General features: G+C 38.3%; 1 protein-coding gene across 5 annotated transcripts in view; it reads left to right on the plus strand.

The window, feature by feature from the left end:
- The first annotated feature begins 359 nt into the window (after positions 1–359).
- FANCC (FA complementation group C) overlaps positions 360–18,602 on the plus strand; it is an 85,449-nt gene continuing 67,206 nt past the window's right edge. For 3 of the 5 annotated variants that reach the window (XM_054186772.1, XM_054186775.1, XM_054186776.1), the window contains exons 1-3: positions 15,646–15,757; positions 16,000–16,173; positions 17,789–17,873. In XM_054186772.1, the coding sequence (XP_054042747.1) occupies positions 16,009–16,173; positions 17,789–17,873 (250 nt within the window). In that variant the 5' untranslated portion in view covers positions 15,646–15,757; positions 16,000–16,008. Of the gene's footprint in view, positions 407–10,802; positions 10,906–15,645; positions 15,758–15,999; positions 16,174–17,788; positions 17,874–18,602 lie in introns of those variants that run through there. The other 2 variants (XM_054186773.1, XM_054186774.1) reach the window with 2 other exon arrangements.

An 18,602-nucleotide genomic window follows, 5' to 3' on the forward strand; every position in this document is an offset into this window, starting at 1 on the left:
CCATCTCGCTGTGTTCCACCTACCAAAGCTTTGGATGTTCAGGTAACACCCGCATGTGGCTTCCAGTCACGAGGAGCCCCCCGAGCCTATCATCTGTGAAGACCGATGAGGCTTTTTGCTCCAGGTCACACTGGGGTCCCGCGTTTGAGACGGCAGGATAAAAGCCTGTGGCCAGGGAGGAGCTGCGGAGCCAGGCGGTGAGGTAGCGACCCAACAGCCGAGGAGCCCGCGCTCTCCAGCCGACCGCCTCGGCAGCCGAGGCCGCCCCATCCGCCCCACACGCCGCCGCCAACCGGCAGCTCCACCCCGCCTCGACTTACTCTCCCCCGCCCACCCGGTCCCGCGCAGGCGCGCGGGAGCACAGCGCGCGAACATTTCAAACCATCAGCGCGAGCCTGGCCGCGCGGTAAGTCGCAGGGGAGGGGGAGGGGGAGGGGGCGGGGGCGGGGCGGCGGGCGCGGGGGCAGCAGTGAGGGGCGGGCGCGGGGGCAGCAGTGAGGGGCGGGCGCGGGGGCAGCAGTGAGGGGCGGGCGCGGCGCCCCCGCTGAGGGAGCTGGCGGCGGGGAACCGGGCCGGGCCGGGGGTGGCGAGCGGGCCCGGCTCTCCTCCGAGGTTTCTACGCTGCCAGGGGCGGGTGGCTGCGGCGTTGAGGCTGGTGTTGCCCTCGGTTGTGCGGCCTGTGCGCCGCGTCCCGCCCCGGGCCTTGCCTCAGCGGCTTCACTAGCTGCCGCTACCTCACTCGTGAGGTAACCTTCGGTATTTCGTGCCTTGCTGCCGGCGTGCCTCTCGCCGCGGGGGAAGCAGTTGTGTTGGACTCCCACAAACAAGGGTTGAGGCTTCTCGCGGGAATGCCGGTTCGGCTGCGGGCTGCGGAAGGTGGGAATGGCTGTGATAAAAGAAACACCGCATGCACGTCCCAGCTAACAGCTGGGACTTGGTCCATGTCGTCCGGTAGTGAAAGCATTTGAAAAGAGAGACTTCCCGTCTGCGTCTGCCTGCATCTTGCTGTTCCCCTTCGTTCTAGGAACTTCGGAAACCAAGCGATAAAATGTCCTTTTGTGATACGTCTACGAGATCAGTGCAACACAGACACCTTCCTAAACGGTTTACAGAGAGGGGCAGTAAAAAGTTCCCAGCTTTGTTTCTGATTTAGCAGAGGTACCAAATTTTGTATCGTGCAGTCTTGACACTCACAGGCATCTGCCCTAGTGGCGAAACTCCAGTACAGTATGCTTTTACAGTACACTGTCAGATAGTGTAGCTGGCCTTTCATTTAAACTAAAGATTAAGGAAGACCAATGCCTCACAAGTGTTGGCAGAAATCGCCACTTTTATTTTTGGGTTTGGTTCACAAATACAGGTAATTAAACCACTACCTTCGACTCCTCTCAAAAAAATTTCCAAATCGCCATTTTGATGTGGAAGAATAACTAAAATGGGGTAATGGTTACTGCTCTATATCACAATGAAGAATGATTTAGGTAAAATTTGTGGGGCATGACATTCTAGTGACAGGCTTTTGAAAACCAGGAGAATCCTAAGAATTTGGTATTTTTTTCCAATATGTAATTATAAGGATCTGAAGCTCCTTCCCGCCACCACCACCACCCGCCCCCGCCAGTGCAAACTCTCTGAATACTTTTTGTAAAAGGAAAGCTTTCTTCTCTGCGGACATCAAATGAAGTAACATTCACTTTAGTTTGAATGAGATGGATTATTTGCTCTTACTTGTTTTTATGTTCATTTTCCCTTCTTTTTTCAAGGTTCAAAAATTGTGTCATAAGAATTCATCATCTTCTGATATTGGAAGCAGAAATTGAGATATTTATCAAAGTATATAGTGAGCTACTGACAGGTCTATGAAAATCTTCTGTCTGTTGAATTTTGGCATTGCCAGAAAGCCCTTTTACTTGTTTATCCTTTTTTCCTCCCTGTTGCAATCTCTCTTCCTCTCCACGTGGATGTTTGTTCACTACTGCCATCTCTTGGATAGAAACAGGCCTGCTGAGCGTTTGTGGTTTTCCTGTAATGGTTGGTTTGTAAAAAGAACATAAATGCTGCTATACTTGCCTCTCACTGGAAACATGCCTTTAGAAAACGTGGCAGTGGCAAAGTATGAGTCGGAAACAGATCCTGAAGGTTATATTTTCACTTGTAGGTACGGATCAAGTTTGATAATAAGTGCTTTTTTATCTTAGTTTCCTTGGGAAATGAGAGCTGTGTGATTCCACATCTTCATGTCTCTGGCTGCTAAGAATCGAACACATTAGTCAATTTTAACAAAGCTTGAAAGCAGGATAAAGGTTTGAAAACAATTCTATTCCTATATGTTTTCTAAAAATGAGGGCAGGGTCAAAGAGAGAGATTGTTGTTCCACATTTTGTTTGGCAGCAGACCTCCATCTAGTTGGCACATGCACATGGGCCAGCTGGATGGTCACCACATGAAATTAACCATAGGATACCATGGATGAATGCGTCATAAGGGATGCCAGTCACAGCTGGGTTTTAAGGGAGATGTTATGGAGAGTTAGAGCAACAAGAAGAACCCATTTGAAGGTACTAGACACAATTTTTCTGTTAATGGAGCAGCCTTGTGCACTTGGTATACTTTTAAACCATAATTTCTTTCCTTTTCCCTAAGCCATATGTTTCACTATACTTACTTTTTTCATGAAGGTGCTTTTTTTGACAAAAAGATGGGTCTTTCAAAAGATGGGTGAAGAATCTTGTGAAGACTGAGGGATGGGTGAAACAATTCTTTCCTGAAACAATATTTGAGAAACGTTAGAGTCCTTTGATATACATGGAATTGTTTTTTACATTTACAGCAAGATGCATATATTACATGAGATTAATCCCAAACAAAAATCTTCAATCTTCGACTCACCAGATTCTTTTTTTTTTGAAGACAACATATTTTGTGCCAACCGGATCTAAAAAATGCATGAAAGTATGCCAGTTGTAAAAATCTTATTATGTGTGTAAACAGTAGTACAGCTCTCAAAAATAAAGTCAAATATTGAATTAAAGAATTTAACTTTCACCAAGAAGGGTATTCACAGGCTGAACTTTCCAGTTAGTTTTATCATAAATGGCTGTCATTATTATTAATGTTGCTAAAATTAAGATCATGGAAATGCTCATTATTTGTATTTTCTGTCATGTAGCTTTGGAATTAAAAAATCTTTTGTGTCTTGAAACTTGATGGCACATCCCACCAACTTCTGAGACCAATTTAGGACCTCATAGTTACTTTACTTTGTAAGTTATAGGAACGTAGAATATGTTAAGTATTTTCTCCTTGGTGAGGGCTGGTAACTTTGTGGGTATTTCAAAAGTATTTAAAAATTAGTAAGACTTAGTTACGCATTTTACTATAGAAATAATACTTATTTTAGATGGCTATGACAAATGGTGTGTGATGATTCAACTTTTAATAGAAATTCTATAGGTAAGCAATACCATGAATTATATTTTCATGAAGTTACTAGTCATGAATTATACAGATATTATTGTACATAATTTAAAGACAGATGACTTGCTCAAATATAATTTGCACAGCATCAGTTATAGTAATCTGGCGGAATAAAGTCCATGAGGCTACTGCAGCAAAAGGAACTTTGTAAATCGTTGGGAAGAACTAATACTTTTTCCTTGAAAATGGAAGAAAATCTGATGTTATCAAACAAGTATTTTTAGTTTTTGGTTGGTTTTTTTTGTTTGTTTGTTTGTTTTTAAGTACACTGTACTATTAAACTTTAAAATTAGAGCAATACTAATCAGGCTCCTGTAGGGGTGAAGTAGAACAGGCCTTGGAAACTTAAATGACTTCCTGAGTGTCATGTGTGAGATATGTCAGAACTGAGAATCAGACTCTTGGGCTTCTGAGTCCTGGAGCCAAACTGTAAGGCTGTCCTTCCTCCCTACTAGTACGTTCACTAGACGTGTTTGTTTTATAAATCTTGATTAACTATGTGACAGTATTGAAATATTTCAAACAGTGACTGTAATAAAGTATCATAATACACAACTAAATGACATATATGAGCATCCAAGGAGAAGAGGCCAGGAGACCTACCACTGTGTTCCTATTTTGTACATTGAAAGGGCTCATCTCCCATCAACTGACCCAAATTCATAAGGAATTCCCTCCTCTTGGTATACCAGAACTATATAGCTTTAATTTCATGCCAAGGGTGGCATTCCTAAATTTTGAGGTTTTTCATGAACAGATGCGACAAAAATCTTAGTGGCAAGCCACTATTAGCACATTAAAAAGGTCATATGCATAGAATATGCAGGAGTAATTGACTGAGAATTCCCCAAATCAATGGCTCGTTGCTTTGAATGTCAGTGCCCTGTCTCCAATGTAAATGCCCACATAGCTAATTGTTGCTGCATTATAAGTTTGACTGAGTGAATCACTGAAAGTCTTTGCTCTAGATGTTTCTGAGGAAACTTATCTCTTCTTGTTTGCAAAGAATGAATAGCCTGATTTAATGCCTGTGAATAGCATGAAACCTTGTCAATGGACTCCAGGGACAAGTGTCTGTGGGAGTGTGTTAAAATAATGTACAACAAAAAGGTGTAAATGTTGATGTGGATGTCATGAAGTTATTTTTATTCTTCTGAAGAATACATTTTTCGTTTTCTGTCAGGTGTACTTAGTGCCATAAATACATCTTTATTCAGAAGATTTTATCTGTGGTTATTTCTGGGTGAGAGTAGTGAAGGGACAGAGAGGAGAAAAGTATGAGTTTGTGGTTTTTTATGCCAAAGAGAAATGCATTCTTTCATTTGCAAACTTACTTTCATTGGATGTGACTATGTGAATGCTTTTTTTTCACAGAATTTCAGCAGCCTCAACTGATGATAGAATAAATCTGTATCATTTTTTCTTAAACTTACTATGCTGTCATTAGATAGAGTTCATACAAAAGTAAGTGTGTATAATAACTGGAAAGAAAATACTGTGCCGTGATTGTTGTGTGGTCGTTTTCTTTTTGGTGGAATATTGCCCTTCACTATTGCATAAACCACTGTGTCATGCTTAGGGAGTTTAGCTTGAATAAGAGATTGTCTTTGAGGAAATCCTTGAGAATCAGTGTTGTCTAATGGGCTAGAATGTATGCGATTTGTGTCTTTTATCTCTCTGTCATATGTTTCTCAGTGACTTTGGACAAGTCATTTTCTGTTTGTGCCTCTGTTTCCTTATGCTTATGTAGAAATTCTTTAACTCTGTAGAGCCGAAGAATTTCCACGAAAGGTTAAGTCCTTCATTAGTATAGTAAATGTTAGACAGTCTTAAAAAAAAATGTTCTAGAGATTTTCAGAGAGAGGAATTTACTTACTATGAGCAAGACAACTCTATACACTATATGAATAGCTTTGGATGTCAATACCATAGGCAGTATTTTAGCTGATGTTCAAATACTTGTAATAAAGATTTGGACCATGTGTTTTCTTTTCTTAAATCTGTATAAGTCAGGGGTAAAGCTTGAATTTAGCAAAGTTGCATGGCTATTAAAGAAGCATAATTGTTGGAAATATGAAGCCCTATACTGTTAACTTACAATTTAATTGAAGAAAGAAATGCTAGTCATTCTTCTCTGTGTCTAAAAGGATTGTGTACCTGTGTTGTGTTGTGTGTTCGTCCAACCTGTTTTATTTTTTAAATGGTGAAACAAAAGAGAGTATTTCTGTATCGTGCTACCAATTTGCAGAATCTTCTCCACAGCTTAGTTGGTAGGAACTTTTTTAGGCTTTCCCCCCCGTCTCCTGTAATTTTGGTATGTACGAGTAGAAGCGAATGCTGTTCCTTGAAATACTAATACAAAGGAATATGCTGTTTTCTTTTACATTACAGGTTGTATATGACCCCTCTCAAGAGAGGACTGATATTCTAACTTGCTGTGTACAGTTTAATGTATGTTCTTCCACTTATGCTTGGAAATTAGGGAATCATTGCTTATTTATTAATTGCAGAACTTAAAGTGCAGTGTCTAAAAGGAAAGAAAAGTGCTAAGGATGGGTGTATATGCAACTCCCCCTCACTGGTAGCACAAAGAATCACAACTCTGGAAAGAAGGATGCTGTTTATTTCATGATGACTTAATCTCTAGTTACAATTGTTTGGTTTTTTTTTTTTCAGAGGAACTGAATCTTAAGGAAATAAATTTCACTGTATTCCAATCAAGTGGTATCCAAATAGAGGTTAATTGGAGAGAAAGGTCAATGATGAGGGTAGCTTGGATGATTGGTTTTGTTTGTGTTCAGATCAGAACAGAATAGAGTAGAATGGCTCAGTTGGACGGGACCTACAACAGTCATCTAGTCCAACTGCCTGACCACTTCAGGGCTGACCAAAAATTAAAGCTTGTTATTAAGGGCATTGGCAGGCTGGCAGGCTTGGGGCATCGACCACGCCTCTAAGGAGCCTGTTCCTGTGTGTGACCACCCTCTCAGTAAAGAAATGTCCAGTCTAAACTTCCCCTGGCACAGCTTTGAACCGTTACCGTGTGTTCTATCACTGGATACTGGGGAGAAGAGCTCAGCACCTCCCTCTCCACGTCCCCCCTTAAGGAAGCTGTAGAGAGCAAGGAGGTTGCCCCTCAGTCTCCTTCTCCCCAAACTAGACAAACCCAGAGTCCTCAGCTGCTCCTCACAGGACATGCCTTCCAGCCCTTCCACGAGCTTTGTTGCCATCCTCTGGACACATTCAAGTACCTTCACATCCTTCTAAAATTGTGGGACCCAGAACTGCACACGGTGCTCAAGGTGAGGCTGCACCGAGGCTGAATACAGTGAGATAATCCCCTCTTTTGACCGGCTGGACGTGCTGTGTTTGATGCATCCCAGGGAGTGGTTTGCCCTCTTGGCTGTCAGGGCACCCTGCTGACTCACGTTGAGCCTGATGTCCACCAGCAGTCCTGGATTAGTTTTTTTTCTGAAGTGTTGCTCTGTAGAGAAGAGGTTAAAGAAAGCCTTTTAGGCATGTGATGTTACAGCAAAAATGTCTAGTAGTGGTTTTAAGCTGAAGGAGACAGTGGTAACCAGATGTAAAGGTTTAATTGAGGAAGTACAATTTTACTCTGTGTGTAGGTAATTATAATTCATTCACATCTTCACTTTGGCTTACAAGAAACTAAATGAGAGCATAATACTTTCAAGAAGAGGGTAATGAAAGCTTCATAGTCTTAAGTTCATGTCAGATAGCTCACGAGATACTGAGTGATGCATTGTCTGGCAGATTGGGTGTAGAAGAAGGGGTACAAAAAATAAATTACATCTAACATGAATTTGCCATTATTGTGAATAGGACTATTTTTTCTGGTGTAGTGACTCGATGAGCTCTTATGTGGATAAGCTGCTCAGTGTCTTGAATGCACCATGACTAACAAAAATTTTGCTGCTGATGTAAATAGAATAAGAATTTTGTTCCTTGTCCTGTAACCTGCAAAAGAAGGTCTAATTTATGTAGTGTTTAGACTACTGATATTGGAGGCCTATGCATAATTGGTGTGTGATGTTACTAGCCATAGTGAAGATAAACTGATGTTAGCAATGATCGGACTTTTTGTGAAATGGTATAAAAATTATGTTACTTCTATCTTTATGTTACCAGATACTCTATAGAAGCAGTTCCGTCTCCTGTAGTTCAGAGGCTGAATCAGACCTAATGCCTCTTTCCTGAGTTGCATTTATTCTTCGTTTGCATTGCCTTCTTATCTGTATTTTCCTTTGTGTGGCCTTTATTGCAGCTGTTGTCGCAGAAGTCAGCTGAAAATAATCTGGGCTGAGTCAAAAGGCTCTGTCCAGCGAAATAAATACAAGAATATTATGACATTCATATTCATTAGAGCTATCCCAAAAAATCTTTATGAAGCACTAGGAGAGATTGCCACATTACAGTGACCTGAGCATTACCACAATAATCTTGGAAGGTTTGCTATTTAGATTGTGCAAGACAAAACAGGTTAATTTTTTGCCTTACTGAGGAAATATGTTGAAAGGTGTGCCTCACACATCCCCACACCCACCCACACCCCCACCATTTCTAGAAGATTGTGAAGGCATGTACTTGTTTCTGCTTCTGTTTACCATGCCCAGTATGTAATTTCTAGGTTCTGCTGCAATTTGTCATATATTGTTTTTACCTTTCTGTGTTAGATCACTGTGTAGTGATGAGAGGTAAGCAATTCAGATAGACAAGAACAAGCACAGAGTTAAAGGGTGAGCTAGAAGCCCCCTGTTTCTTTCAAGTCTCGTTTTTGTTTTGGAAGGCCAAGCTGATCTGTTTAACATCAGTGTGCACTGGTCAAACTTGGGTTTTGCTTTATTGCCTTGAAGCAAATTTCCATTTTGTACATGCATCTGATTCCTTGTCTAGTGATATGGGTAGCTTTATGTGGGCCTTGCTGGTTTTCGATCTGGCTAGGCCTGACATTGAAATCCTTTTAAATTAGGACATCGTATGGTTTGATACTTTGCTGAATTGTGTACAGCCTTCTGCCAGAGATATAAAGCTACTTTACCTCATTGTCTGTTTTCTTCTCTTAAATTTAACTTTTTTAAAAACAAAATACTTGTGATGTTGGAGTCTTAATAACTTAGTTGGTGCGTTTCTTGCGGGAGTGACTTCCAGTGGCTTGTGATCAAACTTTGTATTCAATTTGTGCCTGAAAACATAGTAATCCATTATGTGGGCTGGTCATTGTATATGGAATTTTGTGTATGGAAATTATAACTAATTGCCTTGTTGTCCTCTTAAGATTCGTTATGGAAAGGTAACAAATAAGCTCTATAAAATTCAGCGATATCACTTCTAAATGTCTTTCACATCTTTCACTGTTCCATTGGGCAAAAGAGTTAGATGGATGTGCTGAGATATTATTTCTACCTTTCCCATTAAAGAAGGTTTTATTCTTAGCCTTTTGAAACGGGGTAGGTCAGAAGGAAGATCTGCTGCTGCAAGACCAGCCTGCCATTAGAACCAGAAAGTTTTAAAATTAATTTTTGTGAGAAGTGGTTACTGTTATCAGGAAAGGCTAACAAAGAATATTTTTTGGTCATGAAACTTACAGCCTGAGGAATGGGGAGGTGAAGGCTTAATTATGATCATATAGTCCTTTTGAGGGGAAAGGGAGATGTAATGTTTTCAGACCATTCAGGAAAGGGAGATCTTGTCTGAATCCCAGCAGTGCATGCTTCATCAGGGCATCAAGTCTTCTCCAGTCCTGCAGGACAGCAGAATGCAACTGGAAACATCATTTTGCTGTTTGCAATGTTACTCAGATTAAACCTGTGCAAGAGGTTTGAAACATATGCTGTCCATGAAGTAGCCCTGTTAGTGGCCACTATCCCTTAAAGATGAAAATTGGTCTCTTTTTTCTGGGAGACCTGATGATATAATTCAGAAAGCAGATCTGACAACTGTTAAAATTCTAATTATCAGAGTAAACAGAGGAAAGAAAAGCAGAGGAGCAGAATAGAGGACTTAATTACTTTCTCTAGGACAACTGTAAGTCTAAATGTTGAACAATAATACCACCCATCTGCTTGACAGCTATTTGGTTTACCAGATTTTGCATGCTGCTTAGCCCGTGTTGGTTCTGTTCTTTTGCTAAAACTGAGTTCTTTGGTTTTAATTCCAGAGGAAGATATATTTGCATGCAATTTGTTTTAATTTGAAAAGTCTGCATATAGACAGGCAGTTTTCTATAATAGTGGTTTGTTCTTCCTGTAAAGTACCTGTGGATATAGGCACAAAGAGGAATTGGCAAACTTACTCTTATCTGAAAAGTTATTAAATAAAAAATCAACATTGGATGTAAACACACAGTCCAGAATCAAGATGCAAATTTTTCTCTAGATTATTCTTGACTGCTGGACTACCAGTGCGTGTGGATTAGGTTTAATAGCGACCTATAAATCAGCCCATGAAACTAATTTCTCAACAAGGGACACTGTGAAAAATAAAATGACAGGAATAAATAATATGTGTTTTTAATTTTCACATAGTCTTTCCTACTCTTGGGCCTTCCTGAAGTTTTTTAAAAAAATATTCACTTTTTTCCTAATAAATTTCTTCTTAATTAATTTTGGGGAGGCTAGTAATAGATTTTCTTTAAAGTGGGAAATAAATCATGATTGATCTTACTGCCTAACTAAGTATGTATTATGTTTTCTTTCTGTTCTTGGCAAGTAAAAGGAGAGTTGTCAAGGTGAAAATGAAAAATGTACTTGTGGGAACAAGGTTAAAGAACCTAATTAGACGTTTTATGTAGAGAAATAATAAAAGAGAAAATCTTACCTGTGTTCTGGGTAACTGCTACTTTTTTTTTTTTGGGCATAACCTCAAATTATCATCCATTAGATATTACATTTGTGACATGATTATAATAATGGAAACAGTAAGTTATTAGTCTTCTGCTCTATTAGCGTATCAACCATGCTGTATCATAATTAAGTGAAGGGTGATTAACTAAGGAGTCAAAATCATGTCATCTTTTTGTTATATAATATGCTGAAGTGCTTAACCTAATATCTAGTCTGTGAATTCCTAGTGTTAGTCTCCTAATACCTACTAGGGTAATACACATGCACAAAGAGACTGTTGTACTGCTTCTTTAAGTGTTAACAACCCTAAAAATAATTTTGGGGGTTTGGAATTTCCATACAATTTGGAATGTATGCGTATGAGTTCTGTTAGCTCAATGGTGACCTGTTCTGTTTGGAGCCTTTGAACCCTGGTGTCATTTAAGTATTTTAACTGTTTTCTTGTTTTGTTTTTCCTCACAAGCTGAGGTTGCTGATGGGCAAGATTTGAGAGAGGAGGTGGAGTAATGGAAAAGTGAAGTGTTCATTTGGACTGTGGAGCTACTTATCACTGGTTCAAGTAAAAGTATGCAATGAGAGCTTTTTACCTTGAATGCAAGTTTCTGTCACATTTATTTGGAATGCTTAGACATAAGGCAATATTGTACCTTATTGGTATCTCAAAGATCCTTCTACTTAACACGCTTTTATTTATTTAACAACTGAATTTACAAGATTAAAGACAAACTAAGTAATAGAAGTTTAGTAGCAATTTTTGGCAATCTATTAAAGCCAGATTTGGGGACACTGAAAGCTATGAAAGTTTGTTACTGAAGTTCCTGTGATTGACAGAAATGCTTCCTGAGGGGCTGTAATGTTTTAGCAACCACATATTCCCTTTTCACTACATCTGAGTCCTGAGTTTCAGAATTTTTAATAGTAAAGAAGTTACTTTGCTTACACTTGATTTTTCTCTTTTTATGTTTTACTTAAAAATACTTTATTTCTACCATTCTAGAGGAAAAAATTAAAATCTTCATTCTTTTACAACCTTAAATGCTGAATGCACAAGTATTTCATTTTCAGACTATAGGTAAGGAGATAGTTGTCAGAAGTTTTCTGAAAACTTTGTTGGTATCTCTCCTACCCTTGCAAATAGTTACAGTCTATCACAGATGAATAGTATTCCGGTATGTCTTCACATGGAGTGCCGTGACAGCGTGGAGTTTGTATGTGTGTGTTCTGGAGGATGTAGCAGGAACTTTTTACATGGAGTGCCTTGGTATACTGTAGGACTTTTGCCTCAAGATCTGGTAACAAAAGTTACTGACTAAAGTGTTACATTTCAGACACTAATCCAGATAGCTCACTTGACAGAATAAAGCTAATCCATTCCTTGTTGGAAATGCTGCCTTTAGCTTCTGAAAGATATAACAAGTACCCTCAAGCCTGAGCTCCACAGGGTTCCGCGTGCTTTAAAGTACAAGACCAGGAGGGTTTGACTGGGGGTTCTGAGAGAGGAGGGCTAAAGACTATTTCTTCCCTTTCTTTCCAGAAGTAAAGGATATTTTAAGGTGATTCACAGTAAATCCAGCTTCTGAATTTCTAATATTGTGGAATAAATAGTCATAAACAAGAAGCAGTATTTAATTTTTTGGCAGATGAAATAAAAGGACTCCCAACTAACTGAAGAGAGTGGAAGTCACCCTGGAAGAGACTTTAGGAATATACTTAACAGTATGACAAGAAAAAGTTTTAATCAAGTCTTTATTATCTCTAGTTTTTGTAAGTCTGTTTATATGTTCTGTATCTGACTGGGATCTGAATGTTTAAATTACACTTAATTAGCTAATAGTTTTATATTTCTCTTGTTAATAAACTATATACCCTGTGACAGTTTTTTGAGATGAAATCTGTGTGTCAGGTTTGGTATGTAATGTTTTCCTTTTAGTTGTGTTATTTATACATTCAGTAATTTTGCTGTATGCTTTCCAGTAATGTTGAGGTGAAGACAAGAGTAAGCTATATGAATAAAATTGCTCTTTTCAGGACTAAATGCTATAGTTAAAATAAACAATCAATAAAATAACTATTTCATTGGAGGCTTGTAAAGAAAGCAAATGCATAAGTACAGCTTAAAAAATCATGCTATTGCAAATAGAACAGGTGCTTGGAATAATTCTTTTTTTTCTGGTTTTCCTTTAATCTGGCATAAGCAAGGTAGCAATGCAGCTATGCAGCCAAATATTAGTGCCTATTAAGTTAAACATGGTCTTGATCAATGATGTGCTGAAGCACATACAAAATGCTGAACAAAGGCCAATGGCCTACATGAACAACGCAGCAATTCTTGGAAATGTCACTTTAATATACCTTTGTGTAGACCTCAGGATTAAGTTTTATAAAATGTGAATTGATTGTATCCCAAATCAGATGATAGCAATATTTTTTGCACTTGCAGAATTTGTGATGATAATTTTTGAAAATCTATGTTCAGTTTCTAGTAGTTGCTGTAAGGGATTCTGCTTCTGCTACCCTTGAATAGGCAGGAGTGGTTCTTTTATAAAGCTTTACATAAGTGCTCAACCTTGCCTCCAGCCCCCAAAAAGAGTGCAAACAAAGATTGTTCACGTCACCCTTAATGGTTTATTTCCCCTTTTTTTTCAGTATATATACCACAGTTTATTACAGATATGCGCTGTGGGTTAGCTGTTCTATTAGTCATATAGGTCACTTGCTCCTTATTTCTGATGGTATCTTGAGCAGTTTCAGAAAATTAATTGCACACAAAAATACATTTATTTGTCCTTTAATCCACTTTAGAAACAGGATGGAAAACTGACTCCTCTGTTTTTACCCATAAACTCATCCGTGAATAAGCATTAGACTGCATCTAAAATTTCTGAACTCAGTTTTAGAAAGAGCACTCTTTCTGTTTCATCAGAAAATGATGTGAAAGGTGCGAGTTCAGGATTGATCCTTCTGAAGATAAGGTCTGAACTCTAGAAAGTGGAGTTGGGTTTTTTTTGGTGCAATTCCTTTGCTTATGCTTTCATAGAGCAAGACAACTGTGAAAAACATACTGCATGTCAGGTGACAATTTTGAATAGCACTGAACACAGAACAACTTTCTTTTCTTAGTGAATGAACGACAGGTTTTTTTGTGATTAGTACAAGTCTGTTGATGGGACAGTACTTTACTCATATCCAAGATACTCAGGACAGATATCTTAAGGGAATTAACTATCAGAAACTGTTAAAAATGCACACTTGCAGTTTGCAGCATACAGAACAGATATACTTTTAAGATGTCTTTTATGATTTGTGCTGATGTTCTCCTTTTTGGTTTTGGGTTTTTTTGTGGTTTTTTTGGTTGTAGTTAAAAAAGAATGTACAGTCTTTGACAATTTTTTCTATAAGGCAATGGCTCTGGATCAGCTAAGGTGTTGCTAAGGAGTTTCTCTGGACCAGCAATCCAGTTTATTTAGCTGTAATTAAGAAGGGGGGTAAAACACCTTTCTTACTGTGGGGCTGGGATGTCAGACTTCTGGAAGAATCATAGAACCATAGAATGGTACGAGTTAGAAGGGACCTTAAAGATCATCTAGTTCTAACTCCCCTGCCTTGGGCAGGGACACCTCCCACTAGACCAGGCTGCTCAAAGCCCCATCCAGCCTGGCCTCGAACACCTCCAGGGATGGGGCATCCACAGCTTCTCTGGGAAGACCATCCTCAGCCTGTGATGGCTGTGCCTTTTTTTATACTGGAATAGTAATTACAGGTGCTTGGTATAGGAGATGAGACTGCTTGATTTGCTTACCTGGGATCCTCTGTTAATATGTAGTTAACTCATGTGACTAGCCTCAAAATGCTGGAGTGTCTGTGCTTTGTTTTTTGGGTTGGTTTGTTTGTTTGTTTTGTTTTGGGTTGTTGTGTTTTTTTTTCCTTCATGTTTTTTCCCTTTTTCTTAAAGGTTTAGGAGCCATTGTGCTAGGGGATTTATTTTTCAGTTATGCAGGAGGATTAATCTTACCTGGCAACATCAGACAGGCTCATTAATTTACTCAAATGTGTAAATTCAGTTCCTGGCTTTGATTTGGTCTTAAAGGCTTTATTATGTCCCTGTGATGATAAGAGTGTTTGATGGCTAATTGCTGCTGGGTGTTTGACCTATGTCACTTCAGAGAGCTATGGTGAAGTCTCTCAGCCTGTTTTTGATGCTTGTAGAATATCAGTAAGATCTTGGCACTGCACAGGTCTGTTATGGGTTCTGCTGATAGCACCAGTTGCAGGTAGAAATGGGACCATGATAAAGAACACAAAAGCATTTGCTTTACTTACATTACTTTTGTTTAGGACAAACGTGCATTGAACTCTGGCAAGACAACAGCTTTACCTTTTTTTTTTTTTTTTTTTTGCTGGACTGGATCCAAAGTCAAATAATAGTTGAGATTCATTATGGGGTATTTATTAAATTTATTACTTGTAGAAATTAAACAGGTTCATTAATGATCTTCAGACTTTTATCTGGCTCAGTTTAGCATACTATATAAATGACAGGATTGTAAGGGTTAGCTGGATAAAGCAAGCTTGATTTGAAGGGCTGCTGCTCAGGTTCAAGTTTATTTTTTTGGTCTGTAGCTTACGAAGGTAAATATCCACTGATTTCTGTTGCTTCTAGGGGTGTTTGAATTTGTCTCCAAGTGGGCAACTGTTAATTTCTGAAAACTGCCACCACATGTGTGTTAATTGACAGTTGTCTTGACAGAAAGAACAAAGAATGGCTGCAAGAGCTCGTTTGCTCTTTCAGCCTATGAGGTGTTTCTTTCAGAGAGATTTAAAGGTTGGTGTAGTGCCTGCTGTGCTATTCTCTATCCTTCTGCCAACGAAAAATGTAATAGGAAAGCAGAAAAAATGTGGGGGTTTTTTTTGGTGTCTTTTACTGTGACAATTTGGTTGGATTTTAACATTCTGGTTTGGCAATAATGCTCATCTCTCAAAGACACAGTTTTTACAGCGAAGTATGCCATTGGTTATAGATTATATATGGAACAGCTTTTATTCAGAACTGACTTGTATGTAAAGCTGCATGTGGATATATTTTTTTCCCGCTCCTTTGTATAATAATAAGAAAAACAGAGCTGAAATACTAAATTTATTAGTTTCCCTTAAGGAGAATACTCTTTTGCACTTAAAACTAATGATCAATTACAAATATGGAACATAAAACAAGCAGAGGCCCCATCACCCTTTTTGTTCTGATTGAGCCTTATTTTAATGCTTTCATTTATCTTGAAATGGACATTTTCAGTTTTTCATCATGCAAAGCATTCTAAATAAATGTATACATATTATTCTAATATTCTTTGAGTGAAATATTGGTGACAACAAATTCAGATAATAAAAGCCTGAGACACAGCTGGCCGGTACATTCTAAGGTAATTTACTGATTACTGTGTGCCCTTTGCTACTTTGTTACAATGGTGTTATTATTTTACCCTTTTACTACTATAAAGAAAATTGTCACACTTATGAGATGTAAATGCAAAGACACACACACCCCCCATCCTCTTTGCATGCAAACACAAAAAGTTAGCAGATATCCTTCTTCCCATTTCCATTCTTGGTTTGAAGCCAGTGTTTAGTGCTGCCTGACGGAGAGTTATAATCTTTTTTTCAGGATTGTGGAATGGCCCAGGACACTGCGGTGCCCAAACTGGACTTTGAATATTGGCTGGATAAAGCTATTAAATGGGGTCAAGCCACCACGCTGGAATCACAGAAGGATGTGTGCCTTCACTTGCCTCAGCTCCAGGAGTTTCTGCGTCAGGTTTACGAAACTTTAAAACACATGGTAAGTAACTTTAAAAGGAAGAGTGACCTGTTTTGAAGACATCCTCAGAAACAATCTGCACCATGTTTTGACAAAACAGAAGCTAACGGTAGCAAAGAGGTTTGTGTTATTGACTTAATGTATTGCTGGATCAGAGAGGCAAATTGGGGAAACAGTCACAGGTAATGCAAACAGGAGTGTGCTTCCTGTTTCCCTGATTTATTGCCAAAGGAGCTTTTTCTTCTTGATTGGTTGTTGTCACGTGAGATTTCCCAGCCAATGCACTAGCCTCTTTAAAAAACTCTTTAAAATAAACAAGAATTTGACTCTGGTTGTCAGGTCATAAATTGGATTATTTAAAGGCCTTAACATGCAAAACTGTAACTGATCCTTTAAATCTTAGAGAGTCTGTTGACACATTAACCCCAGTGTTGTGGCACATGCAGTGAATTCTAGGAGAATGGTCAGACCCTTGGCATATGCTGCTGGCTGTTCTGTTTAGTAATTTAGTTATTGCCTGCACTCAGTAGAGTGCTTTTTTTTAAAAATTAAGTTTGGTTGTTGATATGTTTAGTTGGGTATATGTTTTTTCTGAGCTTGGCTTTTTCAGTATGTGTATTCAGTATAGTTAGCTTTAGAAATACTGCGTTATGGCATGAGGCTGACTTCTTATGGAAGTACTTTTTATTAAATATTCTTCTTATCTAAAGACTGCTGAGTTATTTTTTTCTGAACCGAATTTAACTTTTAAATAAAAGATTTCTGGGGAGTGAAGTTTCTTCCCATATTTATATATGTCTTTTTCTTAAGAGGGAAACAAAAAATATCTATTTTTCATGTTGGTACTTCAAGTAATCTGAGGCTTGGCCTGAAATGGACCTTGTGAATATGGCCCCAGAAAGTCTAGGGCTAGCCCCAAATGTGAGACAAATGTAAGGAATTTATTGCAGCAGCAGGAGATGGTTATCATTCCCGCTACTTGCATGCTATCTCAGCACAGCACCATTTTTAAAAGCCTTCATTTATGAGACAGTAAAGCTACAAAAATGGAAAAATAAGACTGATTACACAGGGTTGTATATGAACTACATTGTCTACTACTTTTTATAGTGAAGCTGCTTTCTATTTTCTTAAAAGCTAAATTGCAGTTTGTTATGGACTAGTCATTATGTAAGGTAATTTAAAGAAAGCAAGTGAAAGTAACAGAAACATACTCAGTTTTATGCCACAGTACATGTTCATTTATTCAGAAACTCTGTGAGACAGTATATTAAAGCAATGAGGATCAACAAAAATATAGTTTGATTGTACTTTTATTATTATGTAATCTTGGTTATTAATACTGTTTTCTGATTACTGGATGTGAGTCAAATGAGCAAATTTTCTACCATAATTAAGTAGTAGGTGAGAAAACTACTTACTTAAGCTTTAACTTATTTTGAATTATGACATTATAGCCAATTTCAGGAAGTTCTGCTTTTATTACATACCTGCAGGTGTTTTGCTTCCAGAGCATTTCACAGCAAAACCATTTGGATTGTAATTTACAACAATCTGTGTCATTAACAGTCCTGCTAACCTACTTTTGATGTGCAGCATATTTATTATCTTTTTGTTTGTTTTTATGTTTTAACAGGATTCAATTGCAGCAATCCAGCAGTTCCCTTTAATTGGCCAGCTTCTAGGAAGGCTTTGTTGGAACCCTTTTGTTATAGGATATGGTAAGAATGTGTAATGATATTTCTGCAGCAGTTTCATAAACTTTATTCTATATGAATTAGGAAAAGACAACTTGTTACATACTTTGATTTTTTTTCCATAAAAGCACAACATTCTTTTTTACTTAAGTAAAATTTTGAGATGGAAAGGTTAGCCAGGTTGTTTAAAATATGTGGCATTGAGAAATCTTAAAATTACTTTTGGAGCTAATTAATTTCATGGATTAGTTACAGAATCTTGACTTGGGAGCAGTGGGTTTTAAAACCAGTGAGTGTTTATGTGTGTCATGATTTCCGTTTTTCTTATTTTCTTGTATTCATTACATTTTTGTTAGGTTCTTAGAATGTACAGAATCTAGTGTTTCAGATTACTTTCAGCAGAAGTTTCTTCCAGTTATCCATCAGAATATTGTATTATATATGGTAATATAGAAGGATTAATTTTTCTGATATTTGAGTTGGGTTTTTTATTAGCATAAAACTGTACTAAGTTATGACTGTGTTTGTTTTTATTGAGTTTATTCTTAATGTGTGTTTTCCCCATCTTGCAAACTAGCACATGGAATCAAAAGCAAAACAGTGAAGTGGTGACATAGGGAAAAAATGTACAAAAATCCAAAAGCCTCTTACTGATAGTGTATATGCATGTATGTGAGAATAAAAAGGAGTGTCTCCTCCCTCCTCTTGGGAGGGAGGAGACAGTACTTGTGCTACCTCACCAGCAGTTCCAGT

This window comes from Rissa tridactyla, chromosome Z (assembly GCF_028500815.1).
Source record: "Rissa tridactyla isolate bRisTri1 chromosome Z, bRisTri1.patW.cur.20221130, whole genome shotgun sequence".
In the NCBI taxonomy this organism is placed as follows: domain Eukaryota; kingdom Metazoa; phylum Chordata; class Aves; order Charadriiformes; family Laridae; genus Rissa; species Rissa tridactyla.